This window comes from Leucopleurus acutus, assembly GCF_964270905.1.
Source record: "Leucopleurus acutus genome assembly, chromosome: 1".
Taxonomy (NCBI): Eukaryota; Metazoa; Chordata; class Mammalia; order Artiodactyla; family Delphinidae; genus Leucopleurus; species Leucopleurus acutus.
In genome coordinates, this window is record NC_139142.1 from 62629332 (window position 1) to 62645749 (window position 16418).

The window sequence follows — 16418 nt, forward strand, 5'->3', positions numbered from 1 at the left end:
TAACTGCTAATAATAAAAAAAAAAATTTTCCTGCTTTACACCAAAAAATTTACATTCGAAATGTCATATGTGTTCTCTAATTTCTTTTCTTACAGCTTGCCAGTATTTGCCGTGCTGAAATGTTTTAATTTAAGATTTCCTTCCTTTGTATCTTTTAGTTTTCTCTGTTGCTGCTTTTTCTGTGACACAAGCCTTTCATTATAGTCACTTCTTTTTTCCTTCCCCACTTCTTTCTTTTCCTTTTTTAAAGCCATGAGAAGCCGATCCATTGGTGAATGTGCTCTGCCATCGGCCTATATACGCAGTGCTAAAAGTGCTCCTGTTCTGATCCATACTTCCAAACCCTTCTTGCCTGATATTGTTCTCACTCCCCTTTCTGATGAGCTTTCAGGTAGTGCCACCTCTGCTAATTTCTGCACCACCTTTTTCACTTTTTAATCCTCTGCTTTCAAATTTTGCTTAATCAAATAAACTCTTCAAAGTTAATTTCTTTGGGGGAGGTGTGGGAAATTGGGAAAGTGGTTGAGCAATCAACATTTTGAGTTGTTTGAACTCTAATGCTATCCTTGCAGTTCATTCTGGAAGTGCTAAGTTTAGTGCTGTGCCAATGACCAATAGTTTGGGTTGTAAATGGTCAGGTGTTTTTCTGTTCATGTTTGATTTTTTCTTCTCAGGTGGTTAAGTGAAGTGGTAATGTATATTTATAATGTCATTATTTGACTAACTATATGGTAAATCTTGAATAATGCATTCTTCATCATCTATAGTAATGGAACTTAAGCCAGGGGAATCAGTAATTGAGAAAAGTACATAATCTAAAAGTTGTTTTGGAATAAATCTTTGGATTTATATTAGATTATAATAGCATATAGAATTCTAAAAACTCAACTCACTTTTAAACCAAATAAAGCAACCATTCTGTGAAGCCCCAATTTCTAAGAAGCCTCAAAACCTGGTTAGCTTTGCACTTCTGCCTCAGGTCCTTGATCTCCAGTATTGGGTTGGTCTGCTCTTTAATAAGGCTTAATTAACATATAATAAAATGCATAGTTCCTGTGTTCAGTTCAGTGAGTTTTGAGAATTGTACACCCCCCCATCATCTTTCACCCCAGACAAAATGTAATGTTTCCATTACCCCCAAAATTCCCTAGTGACACTTTCGAGTCAGTCACTCTCTCTCTCTCTCACACACACACACACACACACACACACACACACACACACACACACACACTCTTTGTAATTTGTATCACCATAGATCAGCTTTTTTCTTTTTAAAAATTTTTTTTGTATGACTAAGATCATACAGTGCCTTGTCTTTTAGACTTAAGGAAATTTGTGTTGAATATACAGTTGACCCTTGAACAACGCAGGGGTTAGGGGTGCCAACCTTTCACATTGTCCAAAATCCATGTATAACTTTATAGTGGGCCCTCCATTTCTGTGGTTTCACACATAGTGTTGTGCTGTACTACATATTTACTTGTAAAACTCCACAAATAAGAGGACCTGCACAGCTCAAAGCCATGTTGTTCAAGGGTCAACTGTGCTTACTATGCAAAATGTGCTAGCTCAAAGAAAGTTATGGTGCATTCTTGGGTGCTTTCCTATACTCTTCTTAGGAGTATTTCCCTGACGTTGCCACTTTTGGTGAGGTTGCTGGGTTTTTTTTTACCAGCCTATCTTTGTACCCTCTTAACTTTATAATTGACTATAGGCTTATGTGAGGGAAGGTGCATTTTTATTAATAATGTTATTTCAGGTGAAATCCCTTTCACCATCCCTAAGATCAGAGATTTCTCCCAAACCAAGAGGAGGTATATAATTCAAAATTAAAAAGGAAAGTGAACTACATAAAAGAAGAAGTTGTTCTTCATAGTTTTCTCTCTCCCCCTGCTGTGAGCAGGCTTAATTGAACTTATAATAATGTATTTCCTGGATGCGTCATCTAAGATCAGGAGTTGAGGTTTCTATAACTGTTTCACCAATAAGACAATGAAACTACCCATAGACAATCACTCTAGCTTTTTGTTAGAAGTAGGGTTTTACAGAAAAATATTTACTTGCTACTCTTGAATACTTACAGGGTAAAAAGGCACTTCTTTTAATTCCTTTTACATTTGTTTATTTTAACATACTACGATTTCTAAGAAGTAGCTGTCAGTTTTCAATGTACTCTTTTTTTTTTTTTGCGGTACGCGGGCCTCTTACTGTTGTGGCCTCTCCCGTTGCGGAGCACAGGCTCTGGACGCACAGGCTCAGCGGCCATGGCTCACGGGCCTAACGGGCCTAGCCGCTCCGTGGCATGTGGGATCCTCCCGGACTGGGGCACGAACCCGTGTCCCCTGCATCGGCAGGCAGACTCCCAACCACTGCGCCACCAGGGAAGCCCAATGTACTCTATTTTTATCCAGCCCTTTTTTTTCTCCTCTAGTATTCTTGGTTAGATGACCATTCAACCTACATTGTTGTGAATGTGATGCTATGTGGTATAGCTATATATAGATAGACTAAACTAGTTGAATAGCTGAATATCGTTGGAGAGTTTTTCTTAAGTTCTGGGGAGTATTTCAAGGGCACTGACTTTGTCAGTGACTTTAGTTCTTAACATTGGACTCATCTGATGTTGAACAAATGTTTCTTCCCAGGCTCCTGTCTCAGGTTTTGATATAATATCCTGTGGGTTGCAGGAGTATCTTAGTTTATTTTTTTAAAGCTCTGCAGTAGTGCTGGTGTCTGGGCAGGCACATTTTTCCTGTCCTCTCTTCTACACTAGACTGTAGTTTTACACATATGGTAGCCCAGCCTTGCAGTCTTTATTTTCCTGATAAACAAAGAGAAGTCAGAAATCTCAATAATTATTCTTAAGCAAATTAGCTTTTACTGTCAGAAATAATACTTTCATGATAGAAGGGGTGTAAAAGAACATAGGCATGGTGGGCAACTGACTTTTGCAACTGTTTCTTATTATTTTCTAATCAAGAACTCTGGGTGTCTCACCCTGAAATAAAGTTTACAAACCCACTTTCTTCCAGTTAGTTCTCAAAACTGCTAATTTGTTTGCCATATTTGATGCTGTTAGATTCTAGTCTGTCTAGGCCATATTATGTAGACTGCTAAGGTTATTAACAGTACTTCAATATTTGAATTGAGCACTGTAGAGCAAAATATTTTGATCTCTCTGCTTCTATTTTCTGAGTATCAGGAGAAAGAAGATGTTACGTCTCATGCCCCATACTGTTCCTAAATTCTGCCTAATCAGGAGGAGAATTTTCTATCTCTAATCAAACAAGCAGGTTCTTCTTTGCACAATCAAGGAATTTATTTCTTCTTGTCATCAATATGTGATAGTAACCTTTTACAGAGTTTCCACCTAGAAAACCAGCAGATTCTAGCATAATTCTAAATTAGATTTTTTGTTGAAATAATTTGTGTTAATTTTTTTAAAAGTGCATCTCAAGAAAAGTTTGAATCTAACTTAAACACGGCATTATATAACTTGTTTGCAAACAAATAAAACTATAATTTTCTTATTAAAAAAATATTGGTCATTTGTCTATTTCCAGAATTTAAGAGTCAGGGAAGCAATATTAGAAGGATAAGAGTAGAAGATAGTTTAGTGTTTTAAATTTTAGTGGTCTAAAATTAAAGTTAATTATTTGGGCTTGGTTTATTGCTTTTCAGTCTTTTCATATGATTTCAATGATGTGCATACTGCTTTGAATTACCTAAAAATTGAACATCTAGTCATAAAAATATGTAGAAGTTTTACTAGCCTCTGCTAATAATAGAATCGAAAACATAGATATTCTATATTTCTTAACTTACCTTGAAGGTACATTGCTATTATAGCCCAAATAGGCAAAAAAAAATTTTTAATTACATAAAGGACATTGTCATTTCCTTTAGGTAATTCAGAAAAAACTTGAGCTTCTAAATGGCATCAGTTTCTACATAAAGTAATAGAAATGATTTTATGAATTCAGGAGCTGTAAAAATATTATTACTGATAGCTAGTGTTTATGATTAACCGAGAATAGAATTTAACTTTGGTAAAGGGGATTTTGGCACTTTTTTCTATACCTCGTTTTAGAAATTATTTAAATTTTCTAGTGGTATGTTAGTATTACAGATTAAGAGATTTTTTTTCCCCCTGAGGAACTAGCTTGATATTTTAGTAATTAACAGCTACTATTTTTAATATAAAAGACATGCTTTCCTTCTACCAGTATTTATTGAGCCCCTACTATGTGACAAGAGCTATTTCAAGCAATGGGGATATTGTGATGTTAATACAAACAAAATCCTGAAGAAAGGTAAATTTCAGTGAAAAGAATTTTTTTTTACATGTTACAAGCTAATATTACACTTTAATTTACAACTTATCTTTTTGAAATAGCAAAGAAAACTTTTCTTTGAAACACAACATTCAGAAAAAACTACTTTTTAATCCAGAAATAATTTCCAACACTTTAATGCTAAAACATCATTAAGCAAATCCAGAGATGAAACTTGACATTGCTAACACATTGTAGGCTCTATAGGAAGCAATTTCTCAATGCTCAAGTTTTTTTTTTTTTAATTTGTTAAAAAGCTTTTTTCTTGTTTTGCTCAATCACTGGTTACTGATACTTTAGATTAAAATAAATTAATTAGACACTGCCGTTGTTCAAGGTAAAATGTAAGCAGCATAATTAAATAGTTTCGAAGGCCATTTCTGTTATAACCTGTTGTTACCTTTATTTTCAGCAATCCAATACAAAGTTTGTCCGTTGTGTTCTTCTGTATCATTTACTAATATTTGTATTTGACTAAGTTTTGATTTCTAAGAGTCTTATCTTTATAGAGATAAATCACTGTGCTGGTTTATAATTTCTTAATAATACTTTTTAAAAAATTAATTATTTCATGAATATGTAATATATATTATTCAAGAAATTAAGACCATGGACTAATTTTTTCCTTACTTCAAATCCCACCTCTCCATCTTCTAGCTGTGTATCCTTAGGCAAGTGAATTAAATAGTTTCTTCATGTATAAAATGGGGATAATAGCACCTACTTCATGAGGCTATTGTGAGGATTAAATGAGTTAATACGTGTAAGATGCTTAGAACAATGCATGTAGGAAAGACTGTACAGTCGGCCCTTCATATCCAAGGTTGGTTGAATCCATGTAAACCTGCAGGTGTGGAAAGCCAACTGTGTTCACTGTACTAGGCCATTTTATATAAGAAACTTGAGCATCTGTGGATGTTAGTGTCCATGGGGGGCTCCTAGAACCAGTCCCCAGCGGATACAGAAGGACAACTGTATATGATTTAGCTGTCATTTAGACTTTTTATCTTCAACAAGGTTCAGGTATATTTCTTTAAATTTAAGTCTCGTTAGAGTCAGTCATGCTTAATTCAAGTGCTGACTTTGATTTCTTTTATGCAATTAATATTGTTATATGCCCGTGTAAGAACTGTATTTAAAGCTTAAAACTTTCAAAAAGTTTTTTGTTTAATTTTAAATTCTCTAACAGTACATTATTGATAGAAAAAAAAATTTTTTTTTTTTCAAAGCTCTTGCCCTCTTAGACTTGAAAGTTTTTTAGACATTAAAGTTTAGGGAAAAACACTTAGGCTGAAATAATGTTTAAATTTCCTTACATGCAATGTGAGGACTGGGTTTGGGAAGAAATTCCTAAAAACAGAACTTCACAATAATCTTTACTGGTTTCTTTAGAATGGAAAAATTATGGAATATCAATAAAGGGGAACTTCCCTGGTGGTCCACTTGTTAAGACTCCACATTTCCACTACAGGGGGCACAGGTTCAATCCCTGGTTGGGGTAAGATCCCGCATGCCATGCAGCATGGGCAAAATAAATAAATAAATAAAAAATAAAGGAAACTAAACATTAAAACTAATATTCTCCTTTTTTTTGAAGTTCGTATATTTGTTAGTCTCATAATATTAGATTTTAATAAGGTTTTAAGATCTTGATTTTGAATTTGCAGCTAATAAAATAATTCCAACTATAAAATTCTTAATAATTTTTATAGAAAAGTTATATAGTCTATCCTTTGCTGAGTCTATTAGAATATTTTGTGGAAAGAAACTGGAGTTCATGGTGAATATGTTCTCTAGGCAGAGGTTCTTATGACCTATTATGGGAGATAAACCAAAATACTTAGCATTCGTCAAGATACACAAATATGCATTACTTATCTACTACAGTCATAAATGTAAAGTTTCTGAGGAGATGCTTGCTTTTTCATTTAGAAGAATTCTAAGTGGAGTGCATGAAGAAGAAAGCCAACATTTTTTTAAAGTGTTGTATTCTCCTCAACTTAATGATAACAAGAAATTGTTTCAACTTTAGGAGATATTTTGTATTTGACCCGTATTGGGAGTCTAAATGTATATCTTCAGGAATACAGTGCAGTCTTAGTATATTACAAACTTCTCTTGATCTGAATTTAGTATAAGGTGGCTCCTTTTGGACCTCATACAGAGAAAGGGATATGAGTGAAATAGCAGAAGGACTAGCCTCTTTTCATCCATTGCATGGATCCTGAGGATATTTTTAATTACTATCCCCATTTTATAAATGAGAAAACTGGTGTCGGAGTCCGGAGTAAGAAAACCAGAGTTTTAGACCCAACACCATCAATAAGTAAATCTGTGATCTTGGACAAGTAACTGTTTTACTTTGGATCTAAATCTTCTCATTTTGATCAGTCATAGTTCTGTTATTTATAATCTTTGCATTACAAGCCTAATGAGCACCCAACATCTGACTTTTTGACTCTGTGTCCTTTTTTCATTATATTTTTCTGGCTTCTGAAAAATTTTTTTTAGTTATTTCTAGGTAATGTTAAAGGTCATGATAGATTCATAGACATGGTATTTTACTTCTAAAATTTCTAATTTGTATATATCTCTACAGCTAAATAGTATTTCATATTGTGATTTTCAATTTCGTAAATATTTTTGAGGATTTACCATATACTTAGCACTTCAGGCAGTAAAAACAATGTAATGACGTTGAACACTAAACCTGCTTCTCAACTTTGAGTGAGTGGCTTCATCTCTTTGGGCCTCAGTTTCCTCGGTGAGAGAGTTAAATAATCTATGATGTCCATTTTGACTCTAAAATCTGTAATTCTTTAAAAGAAATGTAAGAAGCCATAGGTAGAGTTTTTAGGGTTTGATGGTTATTTAATGGAATGGGCCAGTGATAGGCAGAGAATGTTTCTTCCTAGTAGATTAATGGTGTTTGTGTCAGAAATGAAAAAGTATAATTATTTTTTTAGCAATGTATTAGTTTTATTTGATAGGATGAATAGGTTTTAATACTATAATTAAATAAAGTAAAATACCTCAGTAGAACAGATAAATAGTTTCCTGACAAAGAGAACTTTAGGAAGAGGGTGGAGATTTCCATGTGTAATCTGTGATCAAATAGATAAGCAAGATTTGAAGAAAAGGTGATGCCACTTGCCTGGTAAGGAAGGAAACAGGAATTTATAAGACCCTGTAAGATTCTGCAATGGGATATTTAGATCAGCTTTTTTGTGTTAAGATCTACTTTTTCTGCTTGGAACTTAAATAAGTACAAAAAATTGAATAGCAAGTTTGAATTCCTTGATTTATTGGCACAGTTCTATCTTTAACTGCACTTCCAAATGTTTCATCACCTCACTGTCTATTTCTATGCATGTTAACATATTAAAATGTATTCTGGTAGTTTTCTAATTCATTTATACTACATGCTGTATTGGCTTGTGCATATCATTATTTAAAAACAGATTTGTATTTTTAATAGATTTTCTTTCATTGAGCTTACAAAAAATCTCAAATTTTTTTATTTTTAAGCATATGCTTAGGGTATGGTTGAAATTAATACTTATTTTTCATATGCGTATAGTTCCTACTCTGTAATTTTTCTTTTTTACAGATATTGATGATGCTCAAATACTTCCTCGTTCAACTAGAGTCAGACATTTTTCACAAAGCGAAGACACTGGAAATGAAGTTTTTGGTGCTTTGAGTGAGGAGCAGCCATTGCCTCGAAGTAGCAGCACTTCTGACATCTTGGAACCATTCACTGTTGAACGAGCCAAAGGTGCAGTTCCTGTAATTGACAGTTCATCCCGTCATGCACCAAGCTTGCAGAGTTCCACAGAGGCTTCTTCAATAACTAGATCCACTGAAAGCCACATCACTGATACTCATAGTAGAGAGTCTTCTCTGGAAGTTGGTGATAGCATATATGACCATCTTTGTCACTTAATAGATCCAGTAGAACTTGCAGATTCAGCTTTTGAACAAATCCAGTACATTGACCTTGAAGGAGATGATGATCTTCTTTCCTCCCTGAAAGAATATTTTAAGGAAAACCAGGAAAGTCATAGTAAAAACGAGTTAGGTAAAGATGTAGCTTCACAGGAAGTGATTATTGCAGTAAATAGGGATGAAAGATCATCCTTAGATAAATTAGAACACATAGATCAGGAAAGTAAATCAGAAAATACCACCTCCTTTGTTGGGACTCCTGAAAACATACAGTTTCAAAAAGAATCAAACTCAGCTGTCTTCATGAGTAACAGTGCACCCAACCAGTTAGACAGCTTTATGAGAACAAAAACTTCTGAAAAATGTAAACAACTAAACAGTGATAAACAGTCATCGGAACCTAGTTCGGGTAGCCCTTGTGATAAAGAAAAGAGGAAACATCTGTATAGACAAACAGCCACAGAATTAGATACCTGTATAGATATAACAATAGCTGAAAAGGTTAAGGGTATGCAAATTAATGAAAAAATCATTGTCCCACATGTTTTGCATGCCAAGAAAACTACTCTAAAAGCACCTGTTAACCACAGAATGCCTCATGTTACAAGCACTAGCAAGCTTTCTCCAACTAAAAGGAGCTTGTCTGAAACAGTAACTCATAGAGCCAAAATCATGAAAATTGCTTCTAAAAAACGAAATAGTGTTCACGTTACTTTCAGACCATCTACTGAGTCAGTTCAGTTTTATAACCCTCTGGAAAACAAAGAGGCTCCGTGGAAGATGAGGCTGCGGAAGCTCAGTGGCTTTAGTAGCAGCAGCAATAGCAGCATCAGCAGCCCCCATGCCAGCTCAAACAGTGTTACCGAGCTAGTGAAACCCGGTGTGTACAGGCCTCTAGACACGGCACCAGTGAGTAGTAAGACAGTTAAGGAATCTACAGAGATCCCCACCGCCATATTACAAAAAGAAGGAATTGCTAGTAATCAGTTAGGAGGTAGTCGTAGTACTATTAAGTCATCAAGTCATGAGGCAGGACTACAGCAGGGCTCCCTGGGTGGCGTTTATAAAACTGTTGTACATGCTCTTTCGAAGCCGAAGGCAAATGTTTCCCCACAGAGGCAGAACAGAATGCCACCAGAGGCTCCACTGAGGGATCTGTACAGTCATGTAATGGGCTATTTTGGAAGGAAAGCTGCAGGTGAGCACTTAACAGTGTGCAGAGCGCAAAAGGAGAAAGACAGCACCAGTTTGGCTTAATGCAACTGAAGCAAGCTATAAGCAATCAAAAAGCTTTGGGATGGTCACTGCTTTCTCTGTTTGGTTATGCATGCGCCTTTCCCCAGCTGTATTTTTCCCAGCATAAAATGTTTATTTAAATTACTAATTTCCCTTATAAGGCATTTAGTTAAACCTCTTTGCTGCTGAACAAGATAGGAAAGAGGGACATACAGGAAAATTTAATGACCTTCCAAAGGCTATCTAAATCAGATATTTTTCTGAGTGTGTACCACGTGAACCTTGAAATTAAGTTTACCGAGGAGTTGGAATACTTTCTCCCCTGTGCCCCCCAATAGTTTACATTTAAAAGGGCCCCAGCTCTATATAATTGGGTTCATTTATTTTTACTGCTGATTTACTTGATTTTATCTTTTTCTTGGTAGATTACTGTGACATGATATAACATAATGGAAATCAAGGTCCTACAACCAACACCAACATTTTTAGTTAACTGTCATTGAAGAGGAAATTATTTCTTAAACCTCAAAGTGGACTCAGTTACTTTTCATTTACACCATTTGCAAACAAGCTGTAGGCTTTTTAGTTTTGCATTCATTTGTATAGAATGCAAGTTATATCCTTAAAACACTTATCGTTACTTTCTTTTTTCTGAGATTTTAGATGTGCATAAAGGTTTCATGATAGCCAATCATGATTTAAATATGGAACCTCTATGGACAGATTACAGAAAGCAAGATTATGGTAACTGTTTTCTCTTATGTTGATTCAAATTTAAAATAACTTCACAGTTATAGAAAATTAACTTTCAGCAGTAAGGTAGGTTTCGATTTTGTTTAACATGGTTTTGTTAGCATGATTAACAGAATGCTGCATCTTGCACTGAGCCATTAATGCCACTTGAGGGCAGTATTTGACAGCTTAAAAAAGCCTGGCCAAGTAGTGTAAAGATAATCGTATTTCAGAGTGATTTCCTGACCAGTATATTTTCTTAACCTGAAATGCTTTGTAGTTCATTAGGAACATAAACAGTGTCGATATCCTTTGGTTGCAGAGAAATCACCTTTTCTACAGCATAATAGTGAAATAAGTAAATATCATTTTTTGTAAGTTTCCCAAGTTTAAAACTTTCTTGTTAATGTTAATCAAAATGTAGTCATAAAAAAATCAAAATAACTATTGTGGGGTTTTTTTTTAAACAGAAAAATCTTTGTGAAAATAAATCTCTTTTTTCTTAAAGCAAAAAATTAGATTTGTAGTGAATAGAAACAACATTATGTCAAAATCATAGAATTTTAATTTATTAATATCTAAACTTAAATTCAAGGGATATATTTCTTGCAAATATTGTTTGGGGAAAATGGAATTATAAATTATTAAGGCTCCAAATAGAAGCAGAGGCAGGAAGAAAGAAAAATATACCAGTTTCTTTATAGGCAATATTAACCTAACTTCAACTAGTGCTTATCTATAAGCTTTCTTGCTGTTTTAAGGTTATACTGAAGATTGACTAACATCTGCTTAGTTAAATAAAGTAAATATCAATTTACTAATTCTTAAAATTAAATCTAAAAGGAGAGAAATTATTCGTAGATGCATGTTTGGCAAATAATTGATATGGCATAGGTAATTTTTTGGCTGTTTTTGTTTTAAATTTAGGAAATGCAGTTAAGTCTTTCTTCACTATATATAGTTATTTATTTATTTTTAGTCAATAAAGAGGACATGAGCACAAAACTGCCCCCTCTTAATAGTGATATTGGCAGCAGCAATGCTAATGTTCCTGATCTGATGGATGAGTTTATAGCAGAACGACTTCGAAGTGGTAATGCCTCAGTAAGTGTTATTTTATTTATTTGATTTTAGAGAGGAGGGTAGAGAAACTAAAAGATATATACATATGTACATATATATGTATATGATATACATGTGGAAAATTTTATTCAAATAAGCCCTCACCCCAAATTTAACCCTTTTTTGAATTAAGATTTTTAAATTATATTTTTATAGTATTTTTTATTCAAAGACCTAAAACAAGCAGGCTTTTAGTTTTGACCAGGGTGAAAATTTGGGATAGCTGTTTGCTCAGCTCCTGTGGTATAAGCCACTACCTTCCTAGTTCTTTCTCTGTTTTTCATCTTTGTTCTTAGAGTACTCTGATGCCTGTTGTCAGCCCTCATCAGGAAAGATAACAGTGGAGGTCTTCTGGCCCAACTCACACCATTTTGATAGCATGCTAACATCAGCTACTTAATCGTTACAGATAACTTTGGAATAGATTTTAAAGTCATCTTTATCTTGAGTGTTAGAATTAAGGCAAAATGAAAATAGAAGCAGTTTTATTCCTAATGATGCTTAATTGTTAAGGAAAGATAAATATATGTGGAATTGCTTTTTTTAAAGGACAATATTCCATTTAGATTTCAACTTGTCTCTTTAGTGAAAGTCTGTAGCTCCATTACATTTTCCTTTTAAGTTGTTTTCCTTGAGTGGGAAAAAAGTTATAGAATCATTATATGTAATCATCATAGAATGACATCCTTGCTGTCATTCTTCCCTCCCTCCATTATCTCTTCCATTTGTTTCTTTTTCTCTTTTCTTTTCTTTTTTTTTTTTTGCTGCACTGCACAGCTTGCAGGGATCCCTTAGTTCCCCCACCAGGGACCAAACCCATGCCCCCTGCAGTGGAAGTGCAGTGTCCTAACCACTGGACCGCCAGGGAATTCCCTCTTCCATTTGCCTCTTTTTTTTCCATTTGAATACTTTGCTCTTTCTACTATCTTATCTTAATATTCACTCCATGGATCCTTTTGAGGCTTCAGGGTCTCGGGCCCAGCATGAAATGGTATTTGAGTCTTTGCTTTAGCCAGACCAACAGTAGTTCAGGACCCAGCTCCATACAGTTACACGGAGTCTTCAGTTAGTGTTTCCCCCACTCCTATTTAATGCCCTAAATTTCAACATTTATTGTGATGATTGTCTTGGAAATTAAAGATTTCACATGCTTAATGAGAATTCAAAAAAATTTTTTTAATCGTAAAATGTTTCTTGAATTTTTAGACTATGACAAGAAGAGGAAGTAGTCCAGGTAGCCTCGAAATTCCCAAAGACCTCCCTGATATTCTGAACAAGCAGAACCAAATGCGCCCTATTGATGACCCAGGTGTGCCCTCAGAATGGACTTCTCCTGCCAGTGCAGGGAGCAGTGATCTTATCAGCTCAGATAGTCATTCGGATTCTTTCAGCGCTTTCCAATATGATGGCCGAAAATTTGACAGCAAGTATCTTTTTTTCTGTTTGAGCAGTACGGTTTTTTGTTGATTTGTTTTCTGTTCAAGACTGACTGACAGTTTACGTAACCATCATATTCCTCTCTAACATTACTTAGGGGTTCCCATATACATATTTTGATTTCATTTTCAGTGAAACTCCAAAAGAATTTTTAGGGAATCACTTCAAGTTGAGACCTCTTTATTTTGCCAACTAAAGGCATTTAAAAAACAAAAAAGCACTGTTCTTTCATAGAACAAATGATATTTTAAGACCAGACACATAGACAGGAAAAAGGATGGACTTGGTGTTAGAATAAAGGACAGTCATGGTTATAAGTTGGACCATTTCATGAAGTCGTATTTGGGGACCACTATCTCATTATGGTCAGTGCTTCAGCATGTTCAGTACAGTTACGTTCAATGCTATGGTACCCAGAACCTTACTTGGATAATTGCTTCATGTTAAAATGACATCAGTGATATTATTTGGTGCTATATTACTACCACATAGCTTTTCTGCTGTAATTCTGTATTACACTTGGCAGTCAGTGAAGGGTACCAAAATTTAAAAGAAGAAAGTCAAAATCTTGGGAACCAACTTTGTGAAGAGCTGGGAGATGCATTGGAGAATTATGTTTCTTGCCCTCATGGATTATATACTACTCTGATCTTGGACTGGAAATATGATTTGAAAGAAAAATGACTCTTACCACGTATCTGGCATTTTTATTATATATATCTCTCTTCTAGAGATTATAAAACTTGAAAAGCAGTTAAGTATATTTCCAGCTATCAGAAAACAGGGATAAGAATAGTGATGATATATTGTATGTCTCTGTCCTTTTATCATTATTTTTGTTAATAATAGGCTATGAGGATCTTTAAAAATTTGTTTCTAATTATAAATTTCAAAGTGTTAACATGGTTTACCCTTGCCTGAGTGGTATGTAAATATAATTAATTTGGGGGGAGTGTTCATATTTAATTATTTTGATGAAGTAGCTGTGTCTCTTTTGTAAATATTTTTGTTTTATAATTGGAACTTCTGTACACTAGCATTTCTTCTGCCTATAGATTTTGGCTTTGGAGCTGATACTGGGAATGCATCCTCTGCTGATGTGGATTCAGGTTCTGGCCATTATCAGAGTGCTGAAGAGCAAGAAGTGGCTAGTCTAACCACACTTCACATCGATTCGGAAACAAGCAGTCTTAATCAACAAGCTTTTTGTACTGAAGTTGCAACGGTTACTGGTAAAGTTACTCAAGGGAGTGTATTCCTTAAGTGCATTTTTTTTTAAGCCACCAAAGAACCTTTTCAGACTTATATTTGATAGATTTTATGTATTACTTATTACTATTTAAGTATTATTTTTTTCACTCATCTTTATGTAACAATGGAGGGAAAAAAACATTAATATAAGAGTTTTTTGACCTGGAGTCCACATGGATAAGCTTCAGGGAACTCTATGAACTCCTAATACCGTAGGCAAAATTTTGTGTATGTTTGCACCAGAGCATTTCCTGCAGCAATTTTTAAATAAATAACCAAAAAAAGTTGAGGTACTGCACTTTACCTTTTTCATTGATTTTCAGAGTTAGCCTAGATTTTTGTAGATTTCTTTGGTAAACTATTTATTATTGCAAACATAAAGCACACTACCTAAAATAAGGTCTGTTTCTCAGTATACTAATATTCTATATTTATATAGTAAATTAATATAGTAAATTATGCTTTTCAGCAACTTTTTGTGTGTGGTCAAACCTGACAATAATATGACAAGTGGGGTCCAAGAAATTGAGTCATGAAAGGCAGGGCCACATTATTCCAAGAGCAGTACCGTGACCAGAGGGAGCCTGAGCAGCCTGTGGCCCATACTTCAAGAGTTCCACTGTATTATCCAGATTCACTCTGGTTCCTACTGCAGTTTGACACCCCTTTGATGGATGATGGATGAAATATCAATAAGGTGGTTTTTGCATCCTGTGGTTGGCTGGAACTTGAAAGACTGGAGCAGTGATGTCTGCATGTCTGAATTAGGCACATTTCTTCAGCCAAATCAAACTGATGAAATTCGGCCAGTGAAATACTCACAGGAACCCATCCTATGTTTTCACATTCTTCTATTCCACATCTTTTCTACCAGAGGATAAGTAAGAACTTTAGCCTGCGCATTGCAGAATGAGGGCTGAGCCAGTTTGGTTGTATCCAAATAGGAGCCAGTTTGGTTGTATCCACAGTCTGATCGTTACAGAATTTAAGTTACTACTCAAAGAATTCTTATTTTACAATAAACACCTTTTACTGTAGTTGTCCTTAAACATAAATTTAGATGAAAATTTGGATGAAAAGATACTAAACATTACTAGTAATGAGGGAATATAAATAATCCATGAGGTACAACTATACACATAATAAATCAGCTCAAGTTAAAAACACAATACCAGTGTTGAAGAGAGTGGAGCAACTGGAAATATCATACATTACATTATTGTAATGGGAATGCAAAATGGTAGGACCACTCTGCAAAAATACGGCAGTATCTTTTAAAATTAAGCATACATTTACCATATGACCATTCCTAGGTATTTATTTCAGACATTTGTATGTGAAAGTTCATAACAACATTATTCACAGTAGCTAAATTGAAAATAGTCCAAATATCCATTAATCAGTGAATGAATAATCAAATTGTAATGTATTCATCCATCCAGTATTCATTGAAATAGTACTCAGCAATAAAAAAGGAATTAAATGCTAATATATGCAAAACCATAGCTGACTCTCAAAAATACGCTTTTAAATGAAAGATGTCAAGGCTAGCAATGTTAGTGGCATATAGCAATGGGCAAGTTTCTCTTCTCCTGAATTGCCTCAAGCCTGAAGTAAGTGAAATAAAGTAGCAGTGGGTACCAGAGTTTCTATAGCTGGACCAGGAATGGAAGTAGGCATTCTTGCTCTCACTGATGGCCCCTATTAATTGGTATGTCCAGTTCTCATTCCACACTAGTCCCATAGTAGACATGGAATGAGACTGCTAGATATGAAATCTTGTACAGTATTATGATTTTATTGACCTCTTTGGCCAGTTTATAACCTGATTTATCTTTTGATGTTTTCAATTTGTGTTTTATTGGGCTTTTAAGCATTACATCTTAGGTAGAGGGTATTGAATATATTCTTTGTGGTAATTTTATGAAATTATATTTACAGGTTCAGAAAGTGCTTCTCCAGTCCATTCAGCTCTGGGATCCAGGTCACAGACACCTTCTCCTTCCACACTGAATATAGATCACATGGAACAAAAGGATCTACAGCTCGATGAGAAGCTCCACCATTCTGTTCTACAGACGCCAGATGACCTAGGCAATATTTGGAAATTAGATCTTTGCCATTCTTTCCTTTCAGGGCATTAGTGTCAGGAGATCTTAAATAAGGCATCTTAAATTTGGTTATTTTATATATGTTATGTAAATATTATTATAAGTCTTTTGGACTTTTCTGTCTTTGGGAAATTAATTAGTATAACATTTTTTTTCTTGCCCTTAAAGAAAGATATTTGCATTCTGATTTTTGTTATTTTATTATAGTTGATTATAGTCCTGGTATTAGTGGTTACATTATTTT

At 34.6% G+C, this 16418-nt stretch overlaps 1 protein-coding gene across 1 annotated transcript in view; it reads left to right on the top strand.

Annotated features, from left to right (window-relative positions):
- RALGAPA1 (Ral GTPase activating protein catalytic subunit alpha 1) overlaps positions 1-16418 on the top strand; it is a 220419-nt gene that overhangs the window by 99862 nt on the left and 104139 nt on the right. Inside the window, exons 17-21 of the mRNA XM_082844727.1 lie at positions 7948-9483; positions 11233-11357; positions 12582-12798; positions 13868-14044; positions 16005-16157. Of these exons, the coding sequence (XP_082700853.1) occupies positions 7948-9483; positions 11233-11357; positions 12582-12798; positions 13868-14044; positions 16005-16157 (2208 nt within the window). The remainder of the gene's footprint in view (positions 1-7947; positions 9484-11232; positions 11358-12581; positions 12799-13867; positions 14045-16004; positions 16158-16418) is intronic.